At 33.0% G+C, this 27,339-nt stretch overlaps 1 protein-coding gene across 2 annotated transcripts in view; it reads left to right on the top strand.

The window, feature by feature from the left end:
* Positions 1–27,339, top strand: part of LOC145246801 (DNA mismatch repair protein Msh3-like) — an 89,859-nt gene that overhangs the window by 624 nt on the left and 61,896 nt on the right. For both annotated transcript variants that reach the window (XM_080108602.1, XM_080108601.1), the window contains exons 2-3: positions 11,483–12,013; positions 25,537–25,653. In XM_080108602.1, coding sequence (XP_079964728.1) covers positions 11,483–12,013; positions 25,537–25,653 — 648 coding nt within the window. The remainder of the gene's footprint in view (positions 1–11,482; positions 12,014–25,536; positions 25,654–27,339) is intronic.

Raw genomic sequence — 27,339 nt, 5'->3', positions numbered from 1 at the left:
AATGCGAGAAAAATTGTTTTTTTTTTAAATTATGACATGATGAACATTTTGGAGTTAAAATCAACTTAGTATCTGAAGAAAAGAAAGCACTTAAAAAACAATAGTATTATCGTAATAATAATAATAATAATAATAAATAATAATAATAATAATAATGTCGGCTTATTTCCTAGAAAACATATTGGATAGGGTCGAGGTAATCAACTAAAAAGTATAATGAGAAGTATGTTCATCGATAATTAAACTTTTTGGCGCTTCTACAGAATTGGGACGAGATTTTGTAGTCGATAAATGGAGTTTTCAGTTTAAAAACAATGATTCGACTGTTTTTTTTTGTTTTTTTGTTTTGTCAATTCTGATAAATTACAATGTTAGCTTCCTAGTTATGCAGTCGAAATTACCTGAATATTACTGAATAATTAAACAAAACAACTTTAATCGTGTTAGCAGGTGAAAAAATTGCCGCCATCTTTTTTAAATCAAAACTGAAAATTACTTCCTTTTGAATTCTCCTTTACGATCGTTTTCATCAAATTCTATTTTCATCTTCTTTAATAAATAATTTTCTACCTAATCGATTTTCGTAATTTTTGGATATAATCATCTTAAAAATATGAGGAATACGTAGATACCATTGTTTTTTTATGTGAAATTCAGTTTTACGATTTCCGAGATTTCGTCTCTGTAGTGTAGAAGCGCCAACTTTTTGACAGACAAATATAAAACAAATATCGCAATTATGGTGGAAGAACACTAGAAAAAAATTGTATCGGTATTATAAGTAGTTTTATGTTTTTTTTTGTTTTTTTTTAAATATATATTATTCGTATTTGTGCATCTGTGTTACCGTGCTGAAATAATAACATTATTATTTAAAACTCCATTCTTAACAGGATGGTTGGTGTTTTGTAACTGTTCTGTACTTTCACCTAACAATTTATCAGGTTGACAAAAAAGTTTTTGGGGTTTTTAACTTTTAAATTCAGATGAACATATTTCATTACAAACAAAAATTTATTCATCGAAGTAAGCACCATCAGAATCAATACATTTTTGCCAATGCAAAACAAGTGTATTTATGTTAGTAACATAAAAATCTTGCGTTCTGGTGGTGATACTGATGAAGTCACTGAACGCGTTTTTGATATCACTTAAGTTTTTGAAGCATTTCTCACGAAAAAAGTTGTCGAGATGCTTGAAAAAGTGGTAGTTGGTAGGTAAGAGGTCTAAGGAGTATAGAGAATGAGGCAGAGTTTTGTAACTCAATTCGTTCAACTTCTGCATTGTTGTGGAGGAGAATTAGGACTTTTCTGTTGACTTGTCAAAGTTTCTGATGCATTTCATCCATTTGTTGACAGCACTTCACTTCTCTGCTGTAATGGTTTCGCCTGCATTAAAAAACTGTAATGGATGAGACCAGTCGCGCAACACCAAACAGTCAGCATGATCTTCTTTTGGTGCAACTTTGGGAAGTGTCATGGAGCTCTGTCCACTGAGCTGAGCATTTCTGATTGTCATAAAGAATCCACTTTTCATCACAAGTCACAACCCAGGCAGGAAAAACGGGTTGTTCTTTTTCATAAAAGAAGGAAAGATGACACTTCATAACAGCGTTTCTTTTGGTTGTCCAATTTTCTTTTAGCCTTTTCAACCACTGATTGCCTAACTAATAATCCAAAATTCAAACTCATCTTAACATTCACAGGTAACATGAATTGGAACAAATACATATAAGATACTGCCAAGTCTGCTACAGTGTTAGAAAACTTTTCAGACTTGTCAGTATCCAATATCGTTACAAAGTTGCCATCCGCCTATGTATGAAGTATTATTATCACATCTGGCCTGGTGCATTTACCACTAGTTTCTCCCTCTTAACGTCCAAAAACAGAGTTTTTAACCTATTAGGTCCCAAACTGTCCACCAAGCTCCAACCCCTGTCTCATCCCTGCATTATTGCATTCCTGTGCTGATTTTTACAAGTACTAAAATGGAATGTTCTCTGAAAAACTTGCTGCTCTGGTATTCCCTCGGTGTAAATACTCTTGACAATCAGCTAAATCTCACTCCTTCACTGTAGAGTTCCTTCAGATGCCAGAACGTTTTCTATTCTTTGTTGCTCAAACTATTAACCTTTGGAATTTCCTCTATGCTCCCTTTTTTCCTGATTAACAACATGCAGAAATATCAATGTAATGTGAACAAACATATTATTGCACAACTCCTCACTTAGAGTATCCCTTATAAATCTGGTTGCTCAGAAGCTCTTACATCTCAGTGGCAATGTTTGAGATTAATTAAAAAAAATAAAGATGTATTTTCATAGACAGACAGCATTTTACTCTGTTTATAACTTGAAATCTTTCATTTGTACATAAAAAATGCGGAAATGGCGTTCTATCGGTTGTTCTGAAAGTTGTGTCACTAATCCAAAAATTTTCAGACACCTTTTTGGTAGGATATGAACATAAGGGAGATAACTCATCTTTTTTTTTTTACAAAACTTGAAAAAAAAAGGTATTTTTTAAGAAAAAATTTTTGGAAAATTAAGTAAACAACTTTTTCAATTAATATTTTTTTGGTTGAACAAGACTTTTTGGTAACATTCAAATCCATTTTAAAGTAGAAATTTCACTTCACTCGCTTTGCACCTATCTTCTCTTTTCAAACAGCATATGAACTTGAAAATTGCAGAACTTATCACAATTACACAAATTAATTCACATTTCTGAAGAAAGGAAAGTGGAAAAATGAGATAACTCTGATTTCTATTTCTTGTTACTTCAACTGGTTGCCATGTTTGCTAAAATAAATATTGATTATCAGATTGACATAAATTACAATTTTTAATCAATTTTTAAAATTTTTTACTCCTCCACCAATACACTGATACTCCTCTGTGTATGTAAATAAAAATAATTTACTTGTCTCCTCACAAGGGCAAAGTTAAACAAAAACTCGGTGTTTAATGTAGGAAAAAACAACTCCTCAAAAAGTTATATTTTAAATTGGAAACAAAATATCTGAATTATGAGGCAGTCGAATTACAGGGTTAAGACCTGATATTCTCAACCAACAGTTGTTGCAGATTATACAAAAAGATGCATAAGCTTGAATATCACATGCCTAGCTCTGAATGCGTAATTTAAGTTATGTAATCTCTCTCTTTCACACATACATTCAAATGAACATTCGTTCAACACTTTCATCGGAAACTGTTTGACATCTCCAAAATAAACATTTCTTTGCAATTAGTCCAAACCAAACTGCATGTAATACACTCTTGCTTTAAATTCTTTATAATCATGCATACAACATCTTCTCTCACACACCAAACAAATGTTGTTATTGTTAACCATGTTTCATCCCTTTTGGCCTTCAGCTTCACTATCTCTAATACATCATCTGATAATTACTCATGTAGATGTTTGTCTCTCTTTGAATCTCAAGAGGCTGACGACCATCATGTGATGATGATGATGATGGCAGCCTTTTGTCATATGAGACTATGGTGTCCTGCACCTAGTCTAGTACACTACAGCATCTGCTGTGGCTGTATAGTCTAATTTTGGATTTGTAGCTTTGTTGGCAATTGCTGCAGGTGTAGTCAATGGCAGAGATGGTGGGGGTGCAGGGATGGATTGTATCTTCTGTCACCTGTGGGTTCTCTTTTCTTTGTCTTTCTCCTTTCTTTTCTACTGATTTGATGCCATTCTTGACCTTTGCTTGCCAGATGGTGCGATTGGATATCTCTGACTCAAGATCTGTTGGTTGAATGCTACAAGTCTCTTACAGATGCTCTTGTAGTGCAGAGTTGGTCATCTGGTTCACTGTGTTCTAAAGGCAAGCTCGCCATACAGGATGTCCTTTGGAGTGCTACTGTCTTCCATCCTGCATGCATCACCGAGGTAGCATGGGCATCTTTGAGTGAGAATGACAAACATGCTTTGCATGCCAGCCTGAGACTAAACACTTGCGATTGTGACCTGATCCTGTCAGGTGATGCCTAAGAGACATCTGAGGTTGCCCATGTAGAAGGCATTCGGTCTTCATTCTTGTTTGCGAGTACAGAATCCAGAATTCATTAGTAAATGATATCGTTTTGAAAAGAGGCAATGCGAAAATCTCGCTAAAGAACAATAAAGGTGAACTATGTTTCTGTATTTTAGAAAACGCTCTTCTAATCCCAAAATTTAAACAAAATATATTTTCTGTACAAGCTGCCACAAAACAAGGTGCAAATATAAATTTTAGCCCCAATAAATCAAAACTGGTATACCCGAATGGAACTGTATTCGACATTAAAGAAAATGAAAGACTATATTATTTAAATAGCGTAGTCCCATCAAAAACCACCTTCCATGATCTACAGACATGGCATAAAATTCTTGGACACTGCAATATTCCTGATATCAAAAAGTTGCCGACTGTAGTTGATGGAATGAAAATACAAACATCAAAAAACTTCAACTGCGACGTCTGTACGCAAGGGAAAATGACAAACTATCAAAGCAAGATACCAGAGAAAAAGGCCAAAAAAATCCTATCAATGGTGCATTGTGACTTGAACGGTCCTGTGGAACCGATGGCCAGAGAACATTATAGATATATGTTGAATTTCGTAGATGACCAACCATTCAGGTTTAATAATGGTTTACTTTTTAAAGAACAAATCTGATACCCTGCTAGCAACTAAAAAAAATATCTAGCCAACATGGCTCCCTATGGTGAAGTCAAGTGTATTCGCTCTGACAACAGTACGGAATTCACCAATAAAGACTTTGAACTTTTACTAATTAACCATCATATCAAGCATGAAACATCAGCTCCTAGATCGCCACACCAAAACGGGACTGCTAAACGTGCGTGGCGGACACTTTTTGAAATGGCAAAATGCCTACTCATTGAATCCAAACTCCCTAAAAACCTCTGGATGTACGCACTTATGGCGGCAGCCTATATACGCAACAGGTGCTTTAAGAAAACACTATCTAAAACTCCATATGAATCTTTCTGTGGTAAAAAAACAAATTTAAGCAGAATGCATATATTTGGTTCAACTTGTTTCGCATATATAGGTAAAAAGAGTAAATTGAATATTAAAGCCGACAGAGGTATATTTATTGGATACGATAAAAACAGTCCAGCCAATTTAGTATTTTTTCCAGAAAAAAATAAAATAAAAAGAATCCGATGTGTAAAATTCACAGACACGTTTAATTTTACAGACGAAAACCCGTCATATGAAGAAGATGAAATTATATTGCCTCAAATAATTAAAACAAATGAAGTCAATAAAAATGACGGAGACAAGAGTGTCCATGATGATGATAAAGTCGAAAGATATCCCAAAAGAAATAGAAGGCGACCCGATTTTTTTGTGGTCGACAATATAAAAGATTATCAAATCGACTATTGCTATTAAATGAAAAATGCGGCAAAAAGCTTTAACGAAGCAATTAATTCAGAACATTGTGATGAATGGAAAATTGCCATGAAAAAAGAAATAGATGCCTTAACCGAAAATGATACCTAGACGGTAGTGCCTCTCCCAAAAGATAAACATGTTATTTCTACAAGATGGGTCTTTACAAAAAAGACTACAGCATCAGGCGTAGAACAGTACAAAGCTAGATTTGTTGCTAAAGGGTACTCTCAGATTTACGGTATAGAATATTTTCCTACGTTTTCACCAACCACAAACCTAACGACAATCAGAATTTTACTGCAAGTCGCATCACAATATGACCTAAACATCCATCAAATGGACGTAAAAAATGTTTATTTGAATGCCCCAATAGACTGTGAAATTTATATTAACCCCTCTAGAGGGATTTATAATGAAAAATAAAAATAGCGTGTGGCGACTTAACAAGTCATTATATGGTCTAAAGCAAAGTGCTCAGTGTTGGAATATAGTATTTCATGATTATATTATTAAACAACAATTTAGACAATGCGCTGTAGACCCCTGTTTATATACCCAACACAAAGACGATAAACTACTGATTTTGGTTTTGTGGGTCGATGATATTTTAATCGCATCAAATTGTGACATAATGTTAACCTATGTTAAGAACAAATTAAGTAAAAGATTCAAAATGACCGTTCTTGGCAAAATATCCTGGTTTCTGGGAATAGAATTTACTCAAAGCAAAGGACTTGTTACAATGAATCAATCGAGATACATCGACAAAATACTATTAAAATTTGAAATGGGAGAGTGCAAGAAACGCTCTACACCGGTCGAAAATGATATTAATAAAAATATACACACAGAATCTGAAATAATAAATGACACACAATATCGCGAAATTATAGGTAGTCTTATATATTTAATGACTGCAACCAGGCCCGACATATGCTATACAGTAACAAAACTGTCACAAAAATTAACACGACCGACAATGAAGGATTTAAACAGAGCTAAACAAGTCCTGCATTAATTAAAAGGAACTAAAGAACAGAAGTTAGTATTTAGAAAATCAAGAAATCCCCTAAGATTAGAAGGTTTTTCGGATTCAGTCTGGGGAAACAACGAAGATCGCAAGAGTATATCTGGATATTGTTTCAGACTCTCAGAAAATGGGCCTATTATTTCATGGAAATCTAAAAAGCAACAGATTGTATCTCTCTCTACGTGTGAAGCAGAATTTATCGCGATCACACACACGACCCAGGAAGCACTCTACCTTAAAAATATCCTAAAGACTATTTTAGAGCCAGAATTAACTAAAAGCCCCGTAGTAATTAATTGTGATAATCAAGCCAGTATAGTCTTAGCACAGAACACGATAATCAACCAAAGATCTAAGCATATAGAGATAAAATACCATTTCATAAAAAACGAGGTGAAAAAGGAATCCATTATTTTGAATTACATATCATCAGAACAAAATATCGCTGATGTATTCACGAAACCCGCAACAAGAATAAAGTTACATCGTTTTTTTCTCAAAACTTGTTGGGGGATTCGACTAATTTTTTTTTTTTTTTTTTTTCACGGCCCTGTATGTATATAGATTTCTATATATCAAAAAAAAAAAAAATAGTCCTGGACAAGACGTTAAACTGTATCCATTTTATTTGTATTAACACTTTAACCTACTAATGCGTAACTAATACTTTTGCTGAAATAAAAAAAAAAACTCTTTGTAATTTTCCTTTTCGACAAAATACTTTTTGCATGCTTATTTTAAGGCGCGCAGAAATTACAATTGATTTTTTTTTTGTGCACATTAGTTTTCTTTCTTATTTTTCAAAAATGTCCTATCTTTTTTTGGATTGTTTTCATTAACAAAAACAAAAAAAAAACTCTTTAAACGGGTACATATTGCTTATGTTTATTTATATGTATGCGTTTTTCTTTTCTTTTCTTTTTTTTACAAAACTGCATAATCAAATTTAAGAAATGGCTTCTTTTTCACATACCCACCCCTTTTTAAGGTTGAAATACCTTCCATTTCTTTTATTTCTCTTCTCTGTTCACATATATCTGTTTTGACATTTGAACACAATTAAAAATGGCGTCTTTTTACATGCTAAAATTCTAAGATCCAAATGATTTCTAATTTTTTGTTATGTATAATTGAATATAAAAATATATATATTTATTTTTGAGCGAAACGAACACAAGGGATTTACCCATTATAAAAAATAGGGAGGATGTTGCAATATTTTGGACTTGTAATGGGGTATGATCCCACACAGTCGGACGATTCTATTTATAAACAATGCTGCTAGGAACTGACGAATCGAATTAATTCACGTTCTGCTACCAACTAATCAGAAACCAGAATTACTTCATAAATATTAAACCTTTTCTGGTGCAATTTCACATGTTGCCCCCCCCCCCTCCCCCGTCTCGCTGCGGTAAGAATATTTTGCTCTGTGGAACTGTCTACTGCAAACAAGTCACCTCTTAAAACTTGTTTAGAACAATGAACCATCTGAAACTTTTATGAAACTAAACATGGCTTACACTTCTAGAATTACCATAAAGAAGAATGCTCAGCACACAGGCCTGGTACACTCTCATCTTTGTGTTGAGTGTCAGCAAGATGTTGTCCTACACTCTCTTGGCGAGATGGACTATGGCAGCAGCTTCTTTGCCTATCCTCACTTTGAGGTTTGCATCAAGAAACAACAAGCTGTTGAAGATGGTGGCACTGAACTTGTCTATCACTTTCAAGGAGTTGTTGTCAATGGTGATTGTAGAGGTGGTGTTCAGACATCTTGGTTCATAATGTTGGTTTTCTTCAGGTAGTTATAAAGGCAAACTCTGTGCATGCGTTCACAAAGTAGGAGATAATTTGTTAAAGACCTTTCTCAGAGTGATCAGTGAGAGCTGCATCATCTGCATCTCTCTAATGAGCACTTGATGGAGCTTCGTCTTCACTTAGAGATGGACAGGGTTGAATAGGCTGCTGTCACTCCTAGTGTGGAAGAAGATACTGTCCTCTGACTCATGGAATGCATAGCACAGGAACAAGGTAAAGAAGATGTCAAAAAATGTTGGAAGGGGATTAGAGGATGCTACCCATCATACTGCACGGTACCCATCATGCTGTGAATATGCCCTTGTGACTATCATTTATTCCACAGATTAATGTAGGGTATGTTTTTGTCCTCCTCCTCCTCCTCCTCCTCCTCCTCCTCATCATCATCATCATCATCATCATCATCATCATCATCATCAAGTAAATTCCATAAAATCATCAACCATAATTATCAGTTGTGGTGATTATAATGTCAAAAAAGCATAAAGAATTCTTTAAATTCTATTTATTCATACTATATATAAATCAATCAAATTCTAAAAATTTGAACATTTTATTTAAATATTTTAGCCAAAGTCTATTTTTTGAAGTGATTTTTTTATAAACACTTCTAGAGTTTAACAAGTCTCCTCATAAGTACAGAAATAAAATTTTGTTCAACATTTAAGGGAAATCCTACTTGCTATTATTTGAAAATAACTAATTTTTGCATGATGCATCTGTCTACAGCGAAACAAGAAATGCTCCTCTTGAAAATCTTCAAATTGTAACAAATAGTGATTGTAATTCTAAAAAAATTTCTTTTATTAAAAATCATTAAATGATTTTTTAATTTTGTTGAATTAATACTGTAATGAATTTTAAATGAAAATTACTAATTCTTCTATGTTAAAGTATTATATATGAAATAATATTCCTTAAATATTTATTAAAAACAATTTCATTTGGCTTTTACTTCGACAATGAAAAGGAGATTCTAATTTTTCTCCTTTTAAGCATTTTTTTTAATTTTAAAAAGATTCTTTTTTCAGTTTTTATAAAAAGTAAAAGTAGTTTTGTTGAAAGAGCAAAAGTTTTTATAAAAAGTAAAAATAGTTTTGTAGAAAAAGCAATATTTTTTATAAAAAGTAAAGTTTTGTTGAAAAAGCAACATTTTTTATAAAAAGTAAAAAGTTTCATTGAAAAGCAACATTTTTTATAAAAAGTAAAAGTAGTTTTGTTGAAAAAGCAACAATTTTATAAAAAGTAAAAGTAGCTTTGTTGAAAAAGCAACATTTTTTATAAAAAGTAAAAGTAGTTTTGTTGAAAGAGCAAAAGTTTTTATAAAAAGTAAAAATAGTTTTGTTGAAAAAGCAACATTTTTTATAAAAAGTAAAAGTTTTGTTGAAAGAACAATTTTATAAAAAGTAAAAGTAGCTTTGTTGAAAAAGCAACATTTTTTATAAAAAGTAAAAATAGTTTTGTTGAAAAAGCAACATTTTTTATAAAAAATAAAAATAGTTTTGTTGAAAGAACAACAATTTTATAAAAAGTAAAAGTAGTATTGTTGAAAAAGCAACATTTTTTATAAAAGTAAAAAGTTTTGTTGAAAGAACAACAATTTTATAAAAAGTAAAAGTTTTGTTGAAAAAGCAACATTTTTTATAAAAAGTAAAAGTAGTTTTGTTGAAAAAGCAACATTCTTTATAAAAAGTAAAAATAGTTTTGTTGAAAAAGCAACATTTTTTATAAAAAGTAAAAGTAGTTTTGTAGAAAAAGCAATATTTTTTATAAAAAGTAAAGTTTTGTTGAAAAAGCAACATTTTTTATAAAAAGTAAAAGTAGTTTTGTTGAAAAAGCAACAATTTTATAAAAAGTAAAAGTAGCTTTGTTGAAAAAGCAACATTTTTTATAAAAAGTAAAAGTAGTTTTGTTGAAAGAGCAAAAGTTTTTATAAAAAGTAAAAATAGTTTTGTTGAAAAAGCAACATTTTTTATAAAAAGTAAAAGTTTTGTTGAAAGAACAATTTTATAAAAAGTAAAAGTAGCTTTGTTGAAAAAGCAACATTTTTTATAAAAAGTAAAAATAGTTTTGTTGAAAAAGCAACATTTTTTATAAAAAATAAAAATAGTTTTGTTGAAAGAACAACAATTTTATAAAAAGTAAAAGTAGTTTTGTTGAAAAAGCAACATTTTTTATAAAAAGTAAAAAGTTTTGTTGAAAGAACAACAATTTTATAAAAAGTAAAAGTAGTTTTGTTTAAAAAGCAACATTTTTTATAAAAAGTAAAAGTAGTTTTGTTGAAAAAGCAACATTCTTTATAAGAAGTAAAAATAGTTTCGTTGAAAAAGCAACATTTATTAGCAAAAAACAAATCCTTTAGAGCTACTTAATCCTCTGTTTATGGTTTAATGCTAATCAACTTGACACTGAATATTCACATTGAAGATTGTACTCCCCGTTAAAACATTTGAGCCATTTAATTTGAAAATTTAGAAAACCAAATATTATAAATTTTTTTTTCTGAGAATATTTGTTGTTAAAACAATTTTTTCAAAGAAGACATCTGGTGTATGTATACCTTTTTTCTCATTGCAAGGGGTCAACCATTCAGGGTTAATACTGCAAGCAAAATAAAAAGAAAAAACACAGTCTTCTTCGAGAAAGTTGCTTTAATAACGGAAGTCTAAAAAAAAAAAATGAGTTTAAACATTTAATGAAAGATTATTAAAATTATTTATTTTCTAAATTTTTAAATTAAACTTATGAAAAAATATTTTCAAATGTGTGACTAAGTTCTTCTATTTAAGACATTTCTTTTTCAAAATATCATTTAAAATTAGTTTTTAATGTTGGAATTATTCAGTAGCTGAAAAAGTTCATTTGAAATGGACATATTAAAAAAGTTCATTTGAAATGGACATATTAAAAAAGTTCATTTGAAATGGACATATTAAAAAAGTTCATTTGAAATGGACATATTAACAAAGTTCATTTGAAATGGACATATTAACAAAGTTCATTTGAAATGGACATATTAACAAAGTTCATTTGAAATGGACATATTAACAAAGTTCATTTGAAATGGACATATTAACAAAGTTATTTTTTATTGGATTTTGTTTCATTCTTTACGATTATCTTTGCAAATATTTTTTTTGTTTGAAGACATTTTCCAATTTTGTTGTCTGCTTCCTCAAATTGATCATTATATATATTCACAGGAAAAAGATGATGGATGTGCAAAGAATGATAAGAAAAGGAAAATACCTCCCACATCACAATCTAAAGATGTCACCCGATCACCATCAAGTGAGAGCAAAAAACCAAGATCAAGTTCCAAACACAATTTCAACATTGGTCTCAGTGATGCTACCCGTTTGAGATTGGATGGCTTTTCAGTTTGTTCATTGCAGGAAAGAGATTTTGACCTGGAAGATCTAAAGACAAAGTTTCAAACAAAAATTTCGGAAGATTTTAATGTCTGCTACAAATCAGAGGAGAACACAACTCAGGAATCTGATTGCGAAATGGAGTCTGAGGAAGTTGTGTGCACAAAAAAAACTGAAGAAAAGCCTTTCAGGAAATCAACCCAATCATCAGCTGATGGTGTATCACAGAGCAAAAAGCTGACAACTAGCGTTAAATATACGCCTTTAGAACAGCAAGTGGTCACTCTCAAGGCTGAACATCCCAACACAATACTTTTTATAGAATGTGGTTATAAGTATCGATTTTTTGGAGATGATGCTGAGGTGAGTTCTAAACAGAACTGTGGAATCGGTAGACAAAACATTCATCTTCGATTTCTGATATTTTAAAATATTCTTAAGAAATATTTTTCCACTAGAAATAATTTATTTATAACTAGAAGAATGCAAGTCTCAGGGCAAGCAAAGCAGTTTTGCACCACTTTTATGCCTCTTTAAAATCATTAAAATCAAGATATGAAACTATTAAACTTCAATTTTTAGAATTTGATTGATTTATATATATTTATATTCTAATTTGGATAAAAATCCATTACATGATTTTGATTCTAGAAAATCTCTAAATAGTACAACAAAAAACCTGAAAATTGACTAATAAAGTTTTAGTTTAGAATTAAGTTAGTTTGTTGAATTTTCAAGTTTGAAAATTCAACAATTTTTTGTGTTTATATCGGTGAAAATTTGACTCATGGAATCATTAATAAAATTCACAATTCGTTCTTCAATCCAACTTGGTACAAAATCAGTTATGAAAGTCCATTTTTGTTTTATCACCATTCAATGATTAACACATTCAATCTGCATACAAAATGTGTCAATAATTCTGACACACTCTTCTGCTTTGGCATTGCCATGATTTTGGATGTGATAGCCGTCTTCAGTTCAGGAATAGTCTGGGGATTTTTTTATATTTTCTTTGAGATAAAATTCTGAAAAGTGAAAGTCTGATGAATGTGAAGTTCGTTTATTCTCACTCCTACTGATGAAACAATCACCACATTGAATGACAATAAATCAAAGAATGTTGGACATTTATAACTGAAACTTGGTTGACAAGTCAATCATTGATGGAATTTTATTTGTCCTAAATATGGTTGAATTGCAGAAATGATTATGAATTTGATTTTATTAACGATTCTATGAGTGTCATTTCTTTGAGGAGGAGGAGGGGTCACTCTGTATTATTTATAGCATTTTGATTTTAAAGACAAAAGTGTGTTTTTTAAGACTTTGTGAATTCAGCCATTTTTGTTTTGTTTTAATGAAAGAAATCTACAGAATTCAATTAAAAAGGTGATATACACAATGAAAATGTCTCAGTAGAGTTGATAGTCAAATGATCAAACTCTGTCTCCAATTCCAAAAATAATGAATTGCTTCAAAAACGTTTTGAACTGCTAATTCAAATGACCATTAAATAAAAGAAAGCAAACTTTTAAGCCAATGGTTATATATAAAAAATATTGAGGTTTCTTGTACAATGCATTGAAAACCTTTCTACCCAAGGAATTGCAAATAGGGCAATGTAATGAGCAAGAAAGATTATCAGTTTTAATATATATATATGTATATATATATGCATGTCTGATTAAACATGGCTGAGTTTGTTTTTTTCCAATTTTGTTGGTAATCTTTTCTTTTCGCCTAGTGGTCTTTCTTATTTCGACTGGTAGGTTATATAATATGACACTCAGTGGTTGTTGTTCAGCCATATTCTCTAGCACTTTCCATTGGTACTTCTGATCATCCTCAGGAGTAGTTGTTGTTGTTCTTTATCGAGGCTTGGTTGTATTTATAGTTCATTCTATTTTATTTTATATTGGTTATATAGGTAGGTTGGTGAGTAGGGTTGAATACTTTTCAATTTTATTTTCTTATTTTATGTTTTTGTTTATATTTTATTTATTTATTTATTATTAAATGTTGAATATAGTTAGTATATAGTTTATAAGAAGCTGTAGTGTTTTAATTAGTATAGCTTTGAGTAATTTAAGTCGTCGTGTGCAGTTGTTAAGATATCTAATTTTGGTATTGTTAGAATATTTCTTATCTTGGATGATTGTAGGTTTTTGTTGTGAGAGGTTAAGTGTCGTTTGATGGCTCTATTATCTACTAAGTGGTAAGTTAATCGTTGGGAGAGTGTTGTTATCGTGTGGCCGATGTATGCATTATATGATCTTTAAGTGAGTTTGGAGACATTCTTCAAAGGGGCATTTAAATTCAAATACTAAATTAGTTTGGTTTAGTGTGGTGTTATTAGTTTAATTATTAGATTGGAGGTTTTAAATTTAGTATAATACTAGCAGTTCAGCCCGGCTTTGCTCAGGCCGTAAGTACTGTTCATAATTTTATGTGCATATGTATATATATATATATAGTTAAAATTTTGACTAATGTCTAGGTAACCTACATCTAAAATTTTAAGTGTTTAGACCCAAAATTGGTGGAGAAGTTTGGTAGACTCTGCAAAGGTCAACTCTTTCAACTTTAACCTCTTCGCAGGCAAATTTTCTCCCAAAAACTGATTAAAAAGCTTGCTACATGTCTGAATACTCTTTATGTAAAATTTCAAAAGTTCAAACCCAAAATTAGCTGAATAGTTTGCTAGAGACTGCAAAGGTCAAGTCTTGTGAACTTTGACTCCTTGGCAGCCAAATTTTCAGCCAAAAGCCGATTAAAAAGCTTGCCCTGTGTCTGAATACACTTTATGTAAAATTTCAAATCTTTACACCATAAATTGGCTTGACCTCAATTTTGACTCCTTAACCATTATTGTTTTGGGCTCAAATCAAATTAAAAAGTTTGATCCATGTTCAAGTAAGCTGCATCTAAACTTTTAAGTGTTTAGACCCAAAATTGGCTGAGGAGTTTAGTAGAGTTTTCAAAGGTCAAATCGTTGAACTTTGACCCCTTAACAGCCAAATTTCTGGCCAAAAACCAATTAAAAAGATTGTCCCAAATCTTAATATCCCTTATATCAAATCTCAAGTCTGTAGACTGAAAATTGACAGAGTAGTTTGATAGAGAAATGCACACACACACACACACACAATTTCACTTTTATAGATATATAGATATTATTAGTTTAATCTTTTGTTCTGTTTGATAGGTTTAGGTACCTTTTAATTAGGTTTGTTGTTATTTTTTCGTTTATTTTGTAGTTTATACTAGCAGTTCAGTTCGGCTTTGCTCGGGCCCTATGTACTTGATCTTTTGCTATATGACATCCTTTGATAAAAACTACACGGGTACTTGTACAGTTTAATTAAAACATTCAAAAATGAAAATAGCAAAAAAGGTTATATTGTATGTATCCGTTTTGGACTGAAGATCTCCGAGAAAAAGAATTTAATTTAATTTGATCAAGTAGTTTTGTTTTTACAGCGGAAAAACACGTTCTTATGAGAGCGCGTTGAAGTCAGCCATTATGGAATTTGTTGAACACACCACAGAGACATAACTCAATGTAAAGCACCGACACTCCTTCCCCATCTTTAATACTAGCTTTTCTTCCTAAAAATCAAACATTTTGCTCGGTATCATAACAAATTGTTTTTTCGCTGTAAAAAAAAACAAAAAAAACTACTTGATGAAATTAAGTGAAATTTTTTTTTGGAGAACTTCGTTCCATAATGAATACGTGCAATATAACCTTTTTTTTTTTTTTGATATTTTCATTTCTTAATGTCTTGATTAAACTATACAAGTACCACTACATGTCTTTCTCATGAATTTAATTGTTAAAAATCATCCAACTGTACTAAAAAATTCTTCGAAAATATGTAGGAATTGCTGCCACGTTTGAAACCAACATTCAAAAACATCAGAAAAAAAGTTCATTACCTATAACACCACCTCCTTGTTGACATTAAATACGAGATAGGCAAGAGACCCCAGGTGGTACCGAAACTTTGGATCTTTCAGTGCAACTGTAGCCTCATTTGTGAATATCTTAGGAATTGGTCTTTATATTATTTCATGTATACTCTTATAATATTATAAGGAGATATGATATGTATAGATTTTCAATATTTGCTTCAACTGTGCTCAATATGTGAGTAGAGACAGGTAGTAAGGTATGAAAATATAGATATGGCAATTAAGCTACACAGAGGCATCCGTGTTACATGCCCATTGGGAATCATCAAGCTAAGTGTATGCACTTAGTTTGATGATTCCCTACAAGGATGAATCATGAACGCCTCTGTGTAGCTAATTGCATGAATATATTTTCATATTTCATACCATACTATATATATATTAGCAGGCCGCCCAGTATTGTTTGGTCATAAAATATGCTTAAATATGATTAATGCAGATTTCGTATTTATTATCATATTATATTGGACTCATTGTATAGTAATAATTTAAAAGTTAAAAGAAAAAAAATGACTTGAGTGCCATCACCGAGAATCGAAACCAAAATGTTTAGCTTACGATTTACTTTTTCCTGTGACGTTAATACCTGAGCTATGAAGACATGTTTGCTGCAAGACTAAAAATTAAAACATGAACCAATAGCTATTACGTTATGCATGCATATTCATAATGCCATCATTCGACCATTACCTGGCAAATTCCATTTTTATAATTTTCACACTTTTGCACCGATTTTCCCCGGCTAAAACCCAAATATAAAGTTTTGCATGGGTTCGAATATCCTATATATTAAGTTTCATGTCTGTAGACTAAAAACTGATAGGAGTTTGGTAGGTAAAATTTTTTAAACAAATATATATATACATACATAAATATATATATAGAAAGAGGTTTGTGTTTACTATAAACTTTTTACACAAATATTACGCAAGTATAAATCATGTAAAATATCTGCATGAATATAATTACACGTAATAGTTAACTAAAGATGATCATCCCATTAGAAAACCGAAAAAACTAATAGGGAATTAATTAAAACTAACCTGGGTTTCGGCGTTGCTCGGTTGTTTTGAGGTGTGTGTTGAGCAAAAAAAAAAAAAATGTGGTAGTATGCAGGCAAGCTCAAACCCGTGACGCGAACGAAAGTGCAAAGCGTTCAAATTTAGCAGTGTCAATTATTATGCCATAACGGATAGCAAAATCACTTAAATCTGGCTGTAGGCCAGTGAAGCTTTCAGTTTTCTGCCATATTTGTTTCCCACGATGTTGGGGAAAACCAGCTCCTCCCAAAAAGGGGGAACTTTGGCAGTGTCCAAATGAATAGCAATTGTCTGATATGAAGGGTTTCCCTCACATTGATCAAACATAATTGCCTTCAAAACATCCCAGCCCGGAAGACTAAGAGGCGCTCATATTTCCTTTGATCAGTTTCGCTTTATTTATACGAAAAAGATAAACACACACAGGAAAGAACAGGATGGAGAGAATTTTTTAAAAGTCGATCAAAAAAAAAAAAAAAAGAGACGACGTCTGTTTTCAAATCTGAGATATTATAATCTAGGAAGTATAAGAAAACTTCTCTTAGAATCTAACCGACACGAGAACCCCAACGCAAAAAGTCTTTCATGAACAAAAACGCCCATTTTACCTTTTATATATTAGATGAACGTTTAAAAGAATATGCAAATTAGCTAGACCTTTTTCAGATCAATGAAATTCCATAATCCATATATAACAAAGTTGTATTTTATTTTTAAATAAATAAAAAAAAAAGGGTTTATAATATAAATATCAACACACAAAAAAAAAACAAATGTATATATACAATATGGGAGGAGTGTACTTTGGGATCGCAAACACAGATAAAATAAAAATTTGCCTAAAGTCCTGAAAGAAATGTGCCGAGATATAAGAATATATAAAATCGAGGAGAATACCAAAAGAGTCTGAAGGGAAAAGAATGTGGAAATTTCTTTAAAATGTTATCTTTTCTGGAAATTTAAATCCGCTTAATAGAAAAACGGCTTGCTAATGCGTTGACCAGCGCTGAGCTGACTATAGCCAGTGCATTAATGAGTTTCATTTGTATTCTCTTAAAAATAGAAAACTGTTTTTCTGCGTTCGTTTTACTAGACTAGTCATTTTTTATTCTGAGTTTGTCAATTTAAAAAAATTATTTTCAAGTTTTTCAAATTTTATTTTCAAACAATACTATTTTGTTGTTTTTAACATTTTTGGTACACATGTACTAAAAAAAAGCGTTAAAAAACAACAAAAAATACTAAGTACATGCGTTTTTGTTATCATGCTATTTATAACTTCTTACTTGTACTTAAGGTAGGATTGTGTTTTTTGTGGTAAAAAAAAACAAAAATATAACGAAAGGTATTTATGCACTTATGCTACCATGCTGAAATAATAATGTTATTACTTTTTTTTTTTTTGACACAGGTATCACCACTTACCAAGGCCAAGAGGCCACTCAAAGATAGAGGTTAATGGGTATACATAAGTCAATGTGATTATGGCGTAGTAAACATAAATAGTAGAATTTATTAATTGGATTACTTAGGGGGACGGTTCATCAAGAACTTGTTTACATTGGTCTTGAAGACAATCAGATTGTAGTCAGCTGGAAAGCAAGTAAACGGAAGAGAGTTCCACAGGTGTGCAGTTTTAAGAAAGAAGCTTTGTTCATGGAATCTGCATCTAGGTTTAGGCACAGATAAAAAATGTGGGAAATGATTGATAGTGGTTTTGGCTAGACGAGTGTTTTTTGTGAAAGTTTGGGGGGGGGCATAAATTGAAGCTCAGACGAGCACCTGCCATGGAAATAATGATAAAACAGAGTCAGGCTCGCAATGTCTCTTCTGTGAGAAAGTGGTTTTATGGAAGAGAAAAGGGCATCCCCCACTAAGCCACATATTTTGAACTCTATCAAAGCAGGATAAGCTTCTTCTAACAGCTCCACCCCAGATGTGGCAGCAGTACTCCATCATTGGCCGTACCTGGCTTTTATATAGGTAGAGAATTGCATTAGGAGTGAGACATCTACTGGGGCGGTAGAAGGATCCTACCATTTTCCCAGCTACATTGGCAATAGATTTAATATATGTGTTCCATTTCAGATTGGGAGTAAAGGTCAAGCCCAGAAGTTTGTCAAAACATGAAGCCTCCCCAATACAAGAGCCATTCATTTCAATTTATTCCAGATGTGGATCAGAATGTTGATGATGTAAAGAGAGAAGCTTGGTTTTAGATGCACTAAAAGTAACCAGCCACTCCTTTCCCCATTGTACCACGTACTCAAGATCAGAGGAGAGAGAATCAGAAAGAACTTGGTCATTTACTGTCTTAGATGTGCTACCATAAATGGTAGTGTCGTCAGCATAGATGTCTACAAATGATGTAAGGATGTGATTTGAAAGATCATTAATGTAGATCAGGAAAAGAGTTGGGCCCAGGATGGACCCCTGAGAGACACCAGCATTAATACTGTGAACTTCTGATTTTTGCCCCTCAACTACTACTCTTATGAACCTATCAGAAAGAAATGATTTAATAATTGAGAAGACATTTCCAGCTATACCATAGCTAGAGATCTTGTGAAGTAAACCTTTATGCCATACCCTATCAAAGGCCTTAGATATGTCAAGAGCAATTGCCCTAGAAAGGTTGCCTCTGTCGAGAGATTTGCTAATCCTATAAGATATAACTGTAAGCACATCTGCTGTAGATCTAGCAGAACGGAAACCATAGAAACCCATTCTTAACATGGGTATGGAAGGGTGTTTTGTTAGCTATTCTGTACTTTCACCTAACAATTAAATAAAAAAAAAAGATATTGTGAAACTGGAATTTAACTTGTAAATACTACTTGAAAAAATAGCACAGTATCATAAGTGCATAAGCACCCAAATAAATATTACCAAAGGCAAAATAAGTTACTCTTCTACCTAGTTGGATAGATTTTAGTGTATTTATTTAATGTAAAATGTTTATTTGGAAAATTAATGTCAGGTGTTACACAAGCACAAGAAAAATAGCCACATGGTATCTCATGTCTTTGAAATCTCGACAATGACTTAAAAATATACAAAATAATGTTAGAAACACAACCAATAAATTTTCGCGTGACATTTATTGGGTGGGTTTCTAGTAATATTTTGTATAATTTAAAAATATTTTTTAACTCATTGCCAGAACCATTTTTTCAAATCTGTAATTTTTTTTAGCTAAGGATATCTAAATAACGATAATAATTAGGCAGTTCGACAAAGAATTTCATTGTGATGCATTTTGTAAATTTTTACCTTGTTTCCAACTAAACATTTTTCTTTAAAATGACTACCTCTGAAGGTTTTCAGGTATGCTGAAAACGAATATCGCATTTAAATAATAATAAGTAGCTTTCCAGATATTATGCTTAAAACGAATATCACATTTAAATTTTCTGCAAATGAGTAGTTTTCAGGATATTAAGCAATGTCATTTCTTAGGTTATGTCTGGTGGCCATCTTGGTATGCACATTTGCACATAGTTTCTCGGGAGTGCGTTTGCACGCTCGTGCGTACTAAGATGGCCACCAGCAATGACATTGCTTAATATCCTGAAAACTACTCATCTGCAGAAAATTTAAATGCGATATTCGTTTTCAGCATACCCTAAAACCTATAGAAGTAAACATTTTAAATGTTAAGATGGAAACAAGGTAAAAAATTACTGTTTTATTTCTTTGTTTACATAATTGAATTTTCAGTAAAACAACAGAATAGAAATGACAAAAATTACCATCAACTGGTGAATATATAGTTGTTGCTTATCAGGATTCCTGGTATCCTTGTTCTATGAAAGCTACATCGAGAATTCATATAGAGTACGATTTATAGTTGCATCTCAGAAAATAGGGGTATACTTTGGGTCAGATAGAGAGGATTTACAAAATTGAAAATTGGACTGGTCCCAAAATGCATAAGTTCTGGTCAACTATAGGTATTTCCATCTTTTACAGAAATCCAAAATCTATATGAAACATAATGATTTTCCATGTCTCACTGACTTTCGCAAATAGGGTGTAGACGAATCCTATAGTGGATGAAACGCCGAGTGTTCAGTGTGGCTTAGTCGCCATATGTATTTTATAAATTACTAACTAGCTCTACCTACGCATTGAGCATTTTTGAAGTAAATACTTTAAGTTTACGCATAAATCTATACTTTCGTATATTAATCTTATGTGAGTAAATGAAGTAGTTATATATATATATATATATATATATATATATATATATATATATATATAGCACTAAAATCTATATTGAATAAAGAACAATTGAACAGGGAAACTTAAACAAGACTAATCACATAGAACAAGACATTTACTTTAATAAATGCTTAGGATGGAATCGCATTCCCTTTTGATTTCTTTATAAGATCAACATTTTAGACAAGCTCTCAACCAAAGTGGAACACTGTGAAGAGGAGATGCTATTCCATTCGCTTTGCACAGTTCCCACAGTTTGTCATTGTTCGAAAAAGTTCTTTCAGCCAATGCTCGAGATATTATGGACCAAATATTCTCAATTGGGTTTAAATCGAAAATCTTTCTCCAGTTCTTCGATTGCACCGTCGATTGCACCATTCGGGAATCGGGAACATCAATAACAAGACAAATTCTTAATTCTATCTAACTGGAAACCATTCCTGAACCAGTCTGTATCTTTCTTGCCATAACACAAGAAAAATCTCTTTCTATCATTGATATTCTTCTTAGATAAAAATGGCTTCTTTGCACACCTTTTAGAAGAAAATCCCATTTCTTTCATTCGTCTAGATATTGTATATCTAGAAAGAGAATTTCCAGCCCCTGTTTTGAATTTTTTACTATGGTCAACATAAGTTTTCTTTCAATCCCTTAAAACAGTTAATTTAAGCCTGTGGTCATCCTTAAAAGTGGATGCTCTAGGGCGACCAGATCCAGATTTTGCTTTTACCAAGCATTCGACTTCGCATCTTTTACTAATTCGATTCACTGCAGAAAGAGATGTTTTCACCTTTTCTTTTCTTTAAATATCAAAAATCTGCTTGTAAATCATTTTGGACCGCCTAAATCTTGCAATGCGGTTTTTCATATCCTCGCCAAGATGTGGTCTTAACAATTTTAGGATTAATTTTTGCACTTATTATTATATGCTATAATAATAATGATCTACAAAATAGAAATTTTCAGTTAAAATTAACAAAAATTCATGGAAAAATATTGAAAAATCGATTTCTTGCTTCTTTCACTCTTGGCCCATTTTTTTTTTTGCTCATGTGTGTGTATATATATATATATATATATATATATATATATATATAAAATTAGTATTTTTAGGCAGCTTTTTTTCTTTTATGCACGTTTCATTAAATAGCACAGACAACTCAATGGAGGTTGAACACGTTCGCAATTTTGGGAAATTTCTTTTTTCACTCGAAAAAAACATTCGGAAAATGGTCCGACAAAGAGAAAAGGAGGATTACAAGAAAAACAAGCAAGAGTTGTCTGTGCTATTTAATATCTATAAAAGTGAACGTGTCTGTGTGTGTGTGTCTGTGTACCATTCTCTACGCAATAACTCTGTTAATTTTAAGCATACAGACTCGAAATTTGATATACAGGGTACTGAGATTTGGGAAAAGCTTTGTGATTGGTTTTTGGCCAGAAATTTGGCTGTTAAGTGGTCAAAGTTCAACAATTTGTCCTTTGAGAACTCTATCAAACTTCTCCGCCAATTTTGGGTCTAAACACTTGAAATTTTAGGTATAGGTTCCTCAGACATAAATCTAACTTAATAACTTGATTTGAGCCCATTCTTTACTACTCTTTTACAGTGGTTTCTGACAGTTCTGAATGTGGCTTTAGTCTCAGTACATCTGTTACGTTGGAAACAATGGAAAGAGTGATTTCTGTGCGCAGTGGCAGGAGCACATTCCAGAGAGAACCATGGCTGGCTGTTAGGTTTTTGCTGGAATTTTTTTCAGGATATGAAGCAGTCTATACCTACAATTAACCATTCTGTCAGGTCTGATACTATGTTCTTTTTAAACATGGAACGCTGAGGTAGATCTGATATAAATGTATGAAAGCTATCTCCGTCAGGCATAGAGTATCGATGGAAATGTATGTCGAAGGACTTATTACATTTTGTTTTTATCTTAACTGAGACAACCAAGTGGTTGGAAGATCCCAGTGGAGACAGAACGGAAGATGAACATAGCTATGGGCAAGTTGTGAGAAAAAGGTCTAGAAGACTTGCATACTGACCATCAGTGTCAAGCACACGGGTGGGCTCAGGAACAATCTGAGTAAGGTCATAAGCAATGGAGAAATCGTGACAGAACCTCCCCTCATCATCTCTCTTGTTTGAGTGAGTTAACCATTCTACATTGTGAACATTGAAGTTTCCACAGATATGAATGTTAGCTGAAGGCTGAGCAGACAGGATATGGTCAATTTTCTCAAATATGCTCTTAAAGATAGTAAATCCGCTGTTATGGGAGCAATGGAAGGCAAATGTAAACGCAGTAGTGTGAGCAAATGCAATCTGAAAGAACATATAGGGTTATTTAGGATCTTCTCTGGAGATGTCTCTACCACATGGAACCCATCTTTAATGTAGGCACATATTCCATGAACATGGCGATCTTGGGGGTCGGGTTTGGATGTTAAATTAAAATATCCTTTAATTATGAACACATTTAGAGAAATAATCGGTTAAATGCCAGTTTCGTTTAGGAAGAATAAGTCTGGTTTAGTCTCCTGTAATTGAATTTCAACCTCTGGAAGGTTCGAATGTAGACCCCTGATGTTAAAGAAGGAGACATGGTAGTGGGGGTCTACGTTGGAAGTTGGAGTTCTGAGTTTAATTGTGTATTCTTTCTGGAAACATTACATGATGGAGGTTTAAGATTTGTGGAATAAGTCAACAGACTTGGTTAGAGCAGAGCAGAGCGGGAACGTAAGGGAGAAAAAGAAGTGCATATACATATATTTTTTTTGTAGATAAGATAAAGCTGTAACAATTACTCATGAATATGGCATTGAGAAGTCCAACCAGAAGCTACTGCATGGTCCAGAATCCATTCACCAAATGGCAATACCCCAGTACTTTACACCTGCTGATAGGACAGCCTCCTTAGTGGGTAGTCCAAGGTTTGGGTCCTTAATTATCAAGCGGATAACATCAGCCCAGAAAAATGTTTACCTCCAGCACCCTTATTAGTGACATGGTTACAAGGATAGACAAAGAAACAGAATTCCCAGCAAAAATACTGCCGACCTAGAATATAGCGTTTATTCTCAGAAAAATCACTCATTCTAAACGAGGATTGAGAGACAAATTAGGAAAAGCGAGAGTTATAGGAGCTGCTGACAACACATCCACAATGCATTGTCTACTCTCCAACAAATGCCTTAATGAAGCTTTTTCCACTTCTGTAGTACCAGTTTACAAGAATTCTGGCAAAAGAACTGACTCATTAAATTATGGCCCCATTAGTCTTCTCCCTCTTTTTTGCCAAAATATTTGAGTCCATAATCAATCAAGCTCTAGTCAACCACCTCACAGATGCTTAACTTCTGTCCAACCAACAGTATAGTTTAGACAAGCCTGCATATATCCTAACTGTAATCTCTAAACGTATACCATGCATTGGATAAGGAAGGGGAGGCCATGGCATGAAAATGCAATAATATAAACATATCTAAAGCCTTTAACAGGGTATGGCACAATGGTCTTCTCATGAAAATCAGATCATATGGTATTACTGGACAAATACTTAACATAATTAAATCCTTCTTAAATAAGAGAAGAATCCAGATTGTCCTTGATGATCCTACATCAAAATAATGATATAAATGCGGGTGTACCTCAGGGGTCGATCCTTGGACCTTTATTATTCCTGATATTCATAAATGACCTTCCTGAAAAAATTATCTGAGATGGACATATTTGCTGATGACACCATACTCTATAAGAGGCATGAGGGGAAAATGAATGAACACGTATACAAGGCAATGGAAGAAACCCTAGAAGAAGACCTCTGGTCTCGGGTGGAATGGATGATCACATTCAATGTTGCCAAGACTAATCTCCTTTCCTTCAATAATTACAAGAAACTTTCTCAACCACTAATAGCTATGGCTAATGATACATTACCTGAAAGTACTTCATTCAATCTCCTCAGCTTAACGTTCATGGGGAACATGAGTTGGAACTGATACATCAAGTGCATTGCCAAGGTGCTACAAAGAAGGTGGGCTCTCTCTACTGTGCTAGAAAGTTACTTATGCCTGAGTGTATCCTGTACTTTCACATGGCCACAATTCACCCATGTTGAGTGTTGTTGTCACATTTGGGCTGGTGCATCTGCTACTAGTCTCTCGCACTTAGACATGGTTCAAAAGAGAGTCACCAACTTAATACGTCCCGCACTATCAGGTAGGCTTCAATTACTGTCCGACCGACGTAATATTGCATCCCTCTGCCTGTTTTACAAGTATTTTAATCGTGGATTCACCGATAAACTACAAGCCCTTGTACCCTCTCAATGTAAATACCCCCGACAAACTCGACAAGCAGCAAAATCCCACCCCTACGCAATAAAAATCCGTAGATGTAAGAAAGCCTTCTACTCTAATAGTTTCATCCCTAGTACTACTAGTCTTTGGAATTTCCTTGCGGATTCCTGTTTCCCTGACTGTACTGACATGCAGAAGTTCAAGTGTAATGTCATATCATGCTGCTCAACTCCCTACATGGTACTCCTACAAATTATGTCCCAGATAGTATTCAATTTTAATTCAAAGTTGTTCTGTGCCTTGTTTGGGATGAAAATGCAATACATATACTTTCTTTTCTTCCAGATTGCAGCTAAAGTTTTAAAGATTACTTGCAACCCTGATCACAATTTCATGACAGCCAGCATCCCAACACATCGCTTACTTATACATGTTAAACGTCTTGTGTCAGCTGGATATAAGGTAATAACAGTTTTGATCTTTTATGTGTTTATATATGTGGTTGTTTGTAAATATGAGTACGCTTTGCTTGAGTCTGTCATTGTCATTATTTGTTTGTGCACATGTATACACACACACACACATATATATATACTAAATGTCTGTGTGATGTTTGTGTTGTGTAGAAAGAAAAGTTATAGAATTTATATAAAATCTATGTTTTTTTATGAAACTTTAGAAAATATATTTGTAAAATACTCTTATAATATATATTTTTTATCTTGTTAAAAACACACACACGTTTTTAACAAGATGAAAAAATAAAAACATGGTTTAAGAGACATCTGTATATTCCTTGTGGCACATTTTAAACTTCCATCTTACACCATTTATACCTTATATTAAATCATATTAAAAATGTCATTGAATGTTATATTAAAACGTTCATCATTACACATGTAAGATTCAACATGAAATATAATGATTCTATGAAATATTACAGGGTAACATTTTTTAGGATCATGTTAACCTAATGCATTTCTAAAGAAGAAAAAGCAAACAAAAATCATTTAATGTACCTATTTACAATGCCTCCCCACGGGACAGAGTTAGACACCAGGGTCGTTTTTTTAACGTGGAGAAAAGGTACAAAAATAAAAAATTGTCTCAGTCGTGAAGGACTGCTCCTCCACCGAAAGAGAACAAGAAATGGAAGTGCAGCATCTGAAGAACAGATGGTATTTATTTGCTCCCCCACCGAGCAAATTAGGCACAAGGCCAATTTTTAATGTGAGGAGTGAAGGGAGGGGAAGGGAAAAAGGGGACCAGCTCTCGAGAGGTGGGAAATGGGAGCTGGTTAAAGGTCAGGCATGTGGGGCCGCCCCCACATCTGGTCTTTGCTAGTCATAGCTAGTCATAGCTTGCAATATCTGCCGGAACAGATGGCATCCATTTGCTCCCCCACCGAGCAAATTAGGCACAAGGCCGTTTTTAATGTGAGGTAAAAACCAGCTCCCCTAAAAGGGGTCACTCTGGTTACCAAAAATAATAATTGTCCCAGTATAGAGGGTTTCCCCTCCATTGACTGGTACAAATTATCTTAAGTGCAGCATCTGAAGAACAGATGGTATTTATTTGCTCCCCCACTGAGCAAATTAGGCACAAGGCCGTTTTTAATGTGAGGTAAAAACCAGCTCCCCTAAAAGTAGGCAAAAAGGGGGCACTCTGGTTACCAAAAATAATAATTGTCCCAGTATAGAGGGTTTCCCCTCCATTGACTGGTACAAATTATCTTAAGTGCAGCATCTGAAGAACAGATGGTATTTATTTGCTCCCCCACTGAGCAAATTAGGCACAAGGCCGATTTTTAAAGTGAGGAGTGAAGGGGAAATGGGGACCAACTCCCCGGGGAGTAGGGGAGCTGGATAGTGACAATTGGTATGAAGGGTTGCCCTACATTGACCAAGGTCTTATATGTGGAGTTGCCCCCACATATGGTCTTTGCTTGCAGTATCTGCCGGAACAGATACTACACTTTGATCTTGACCAAAAGGCCAAAAATCATTTAATGTAATTGTAAACTTGTGATCACATCTGGTATGTCGCCCTTCTGACATGCTAATTATCTAACATAATAGAAGCAAAGTTTAATTTGACCATCATTTTTTATTGTTGTGCTATATTATTGATAATATAATATAGTTAATT

This window comes from Euprymna scolopes, chromosome 24, assembly GCF_053919585.1.
Source record: "Euprymna scolopes isolate OS-2025 chromosome 24, ASM5391958v1, whole genome shotgun sequence".
NCBI classification, from domain to species: domain Eukaryota; kingdom Metazoa; phylum Mollusca; class Cephalopoda; order Sepiida; family Sepiolidae; genus Euprymna; species Euprymna scolopes.
Note: the sequence above shows the minus strand (reverse complement) of the source record. Positions and strands in the feature narration are given on the sequence as shown.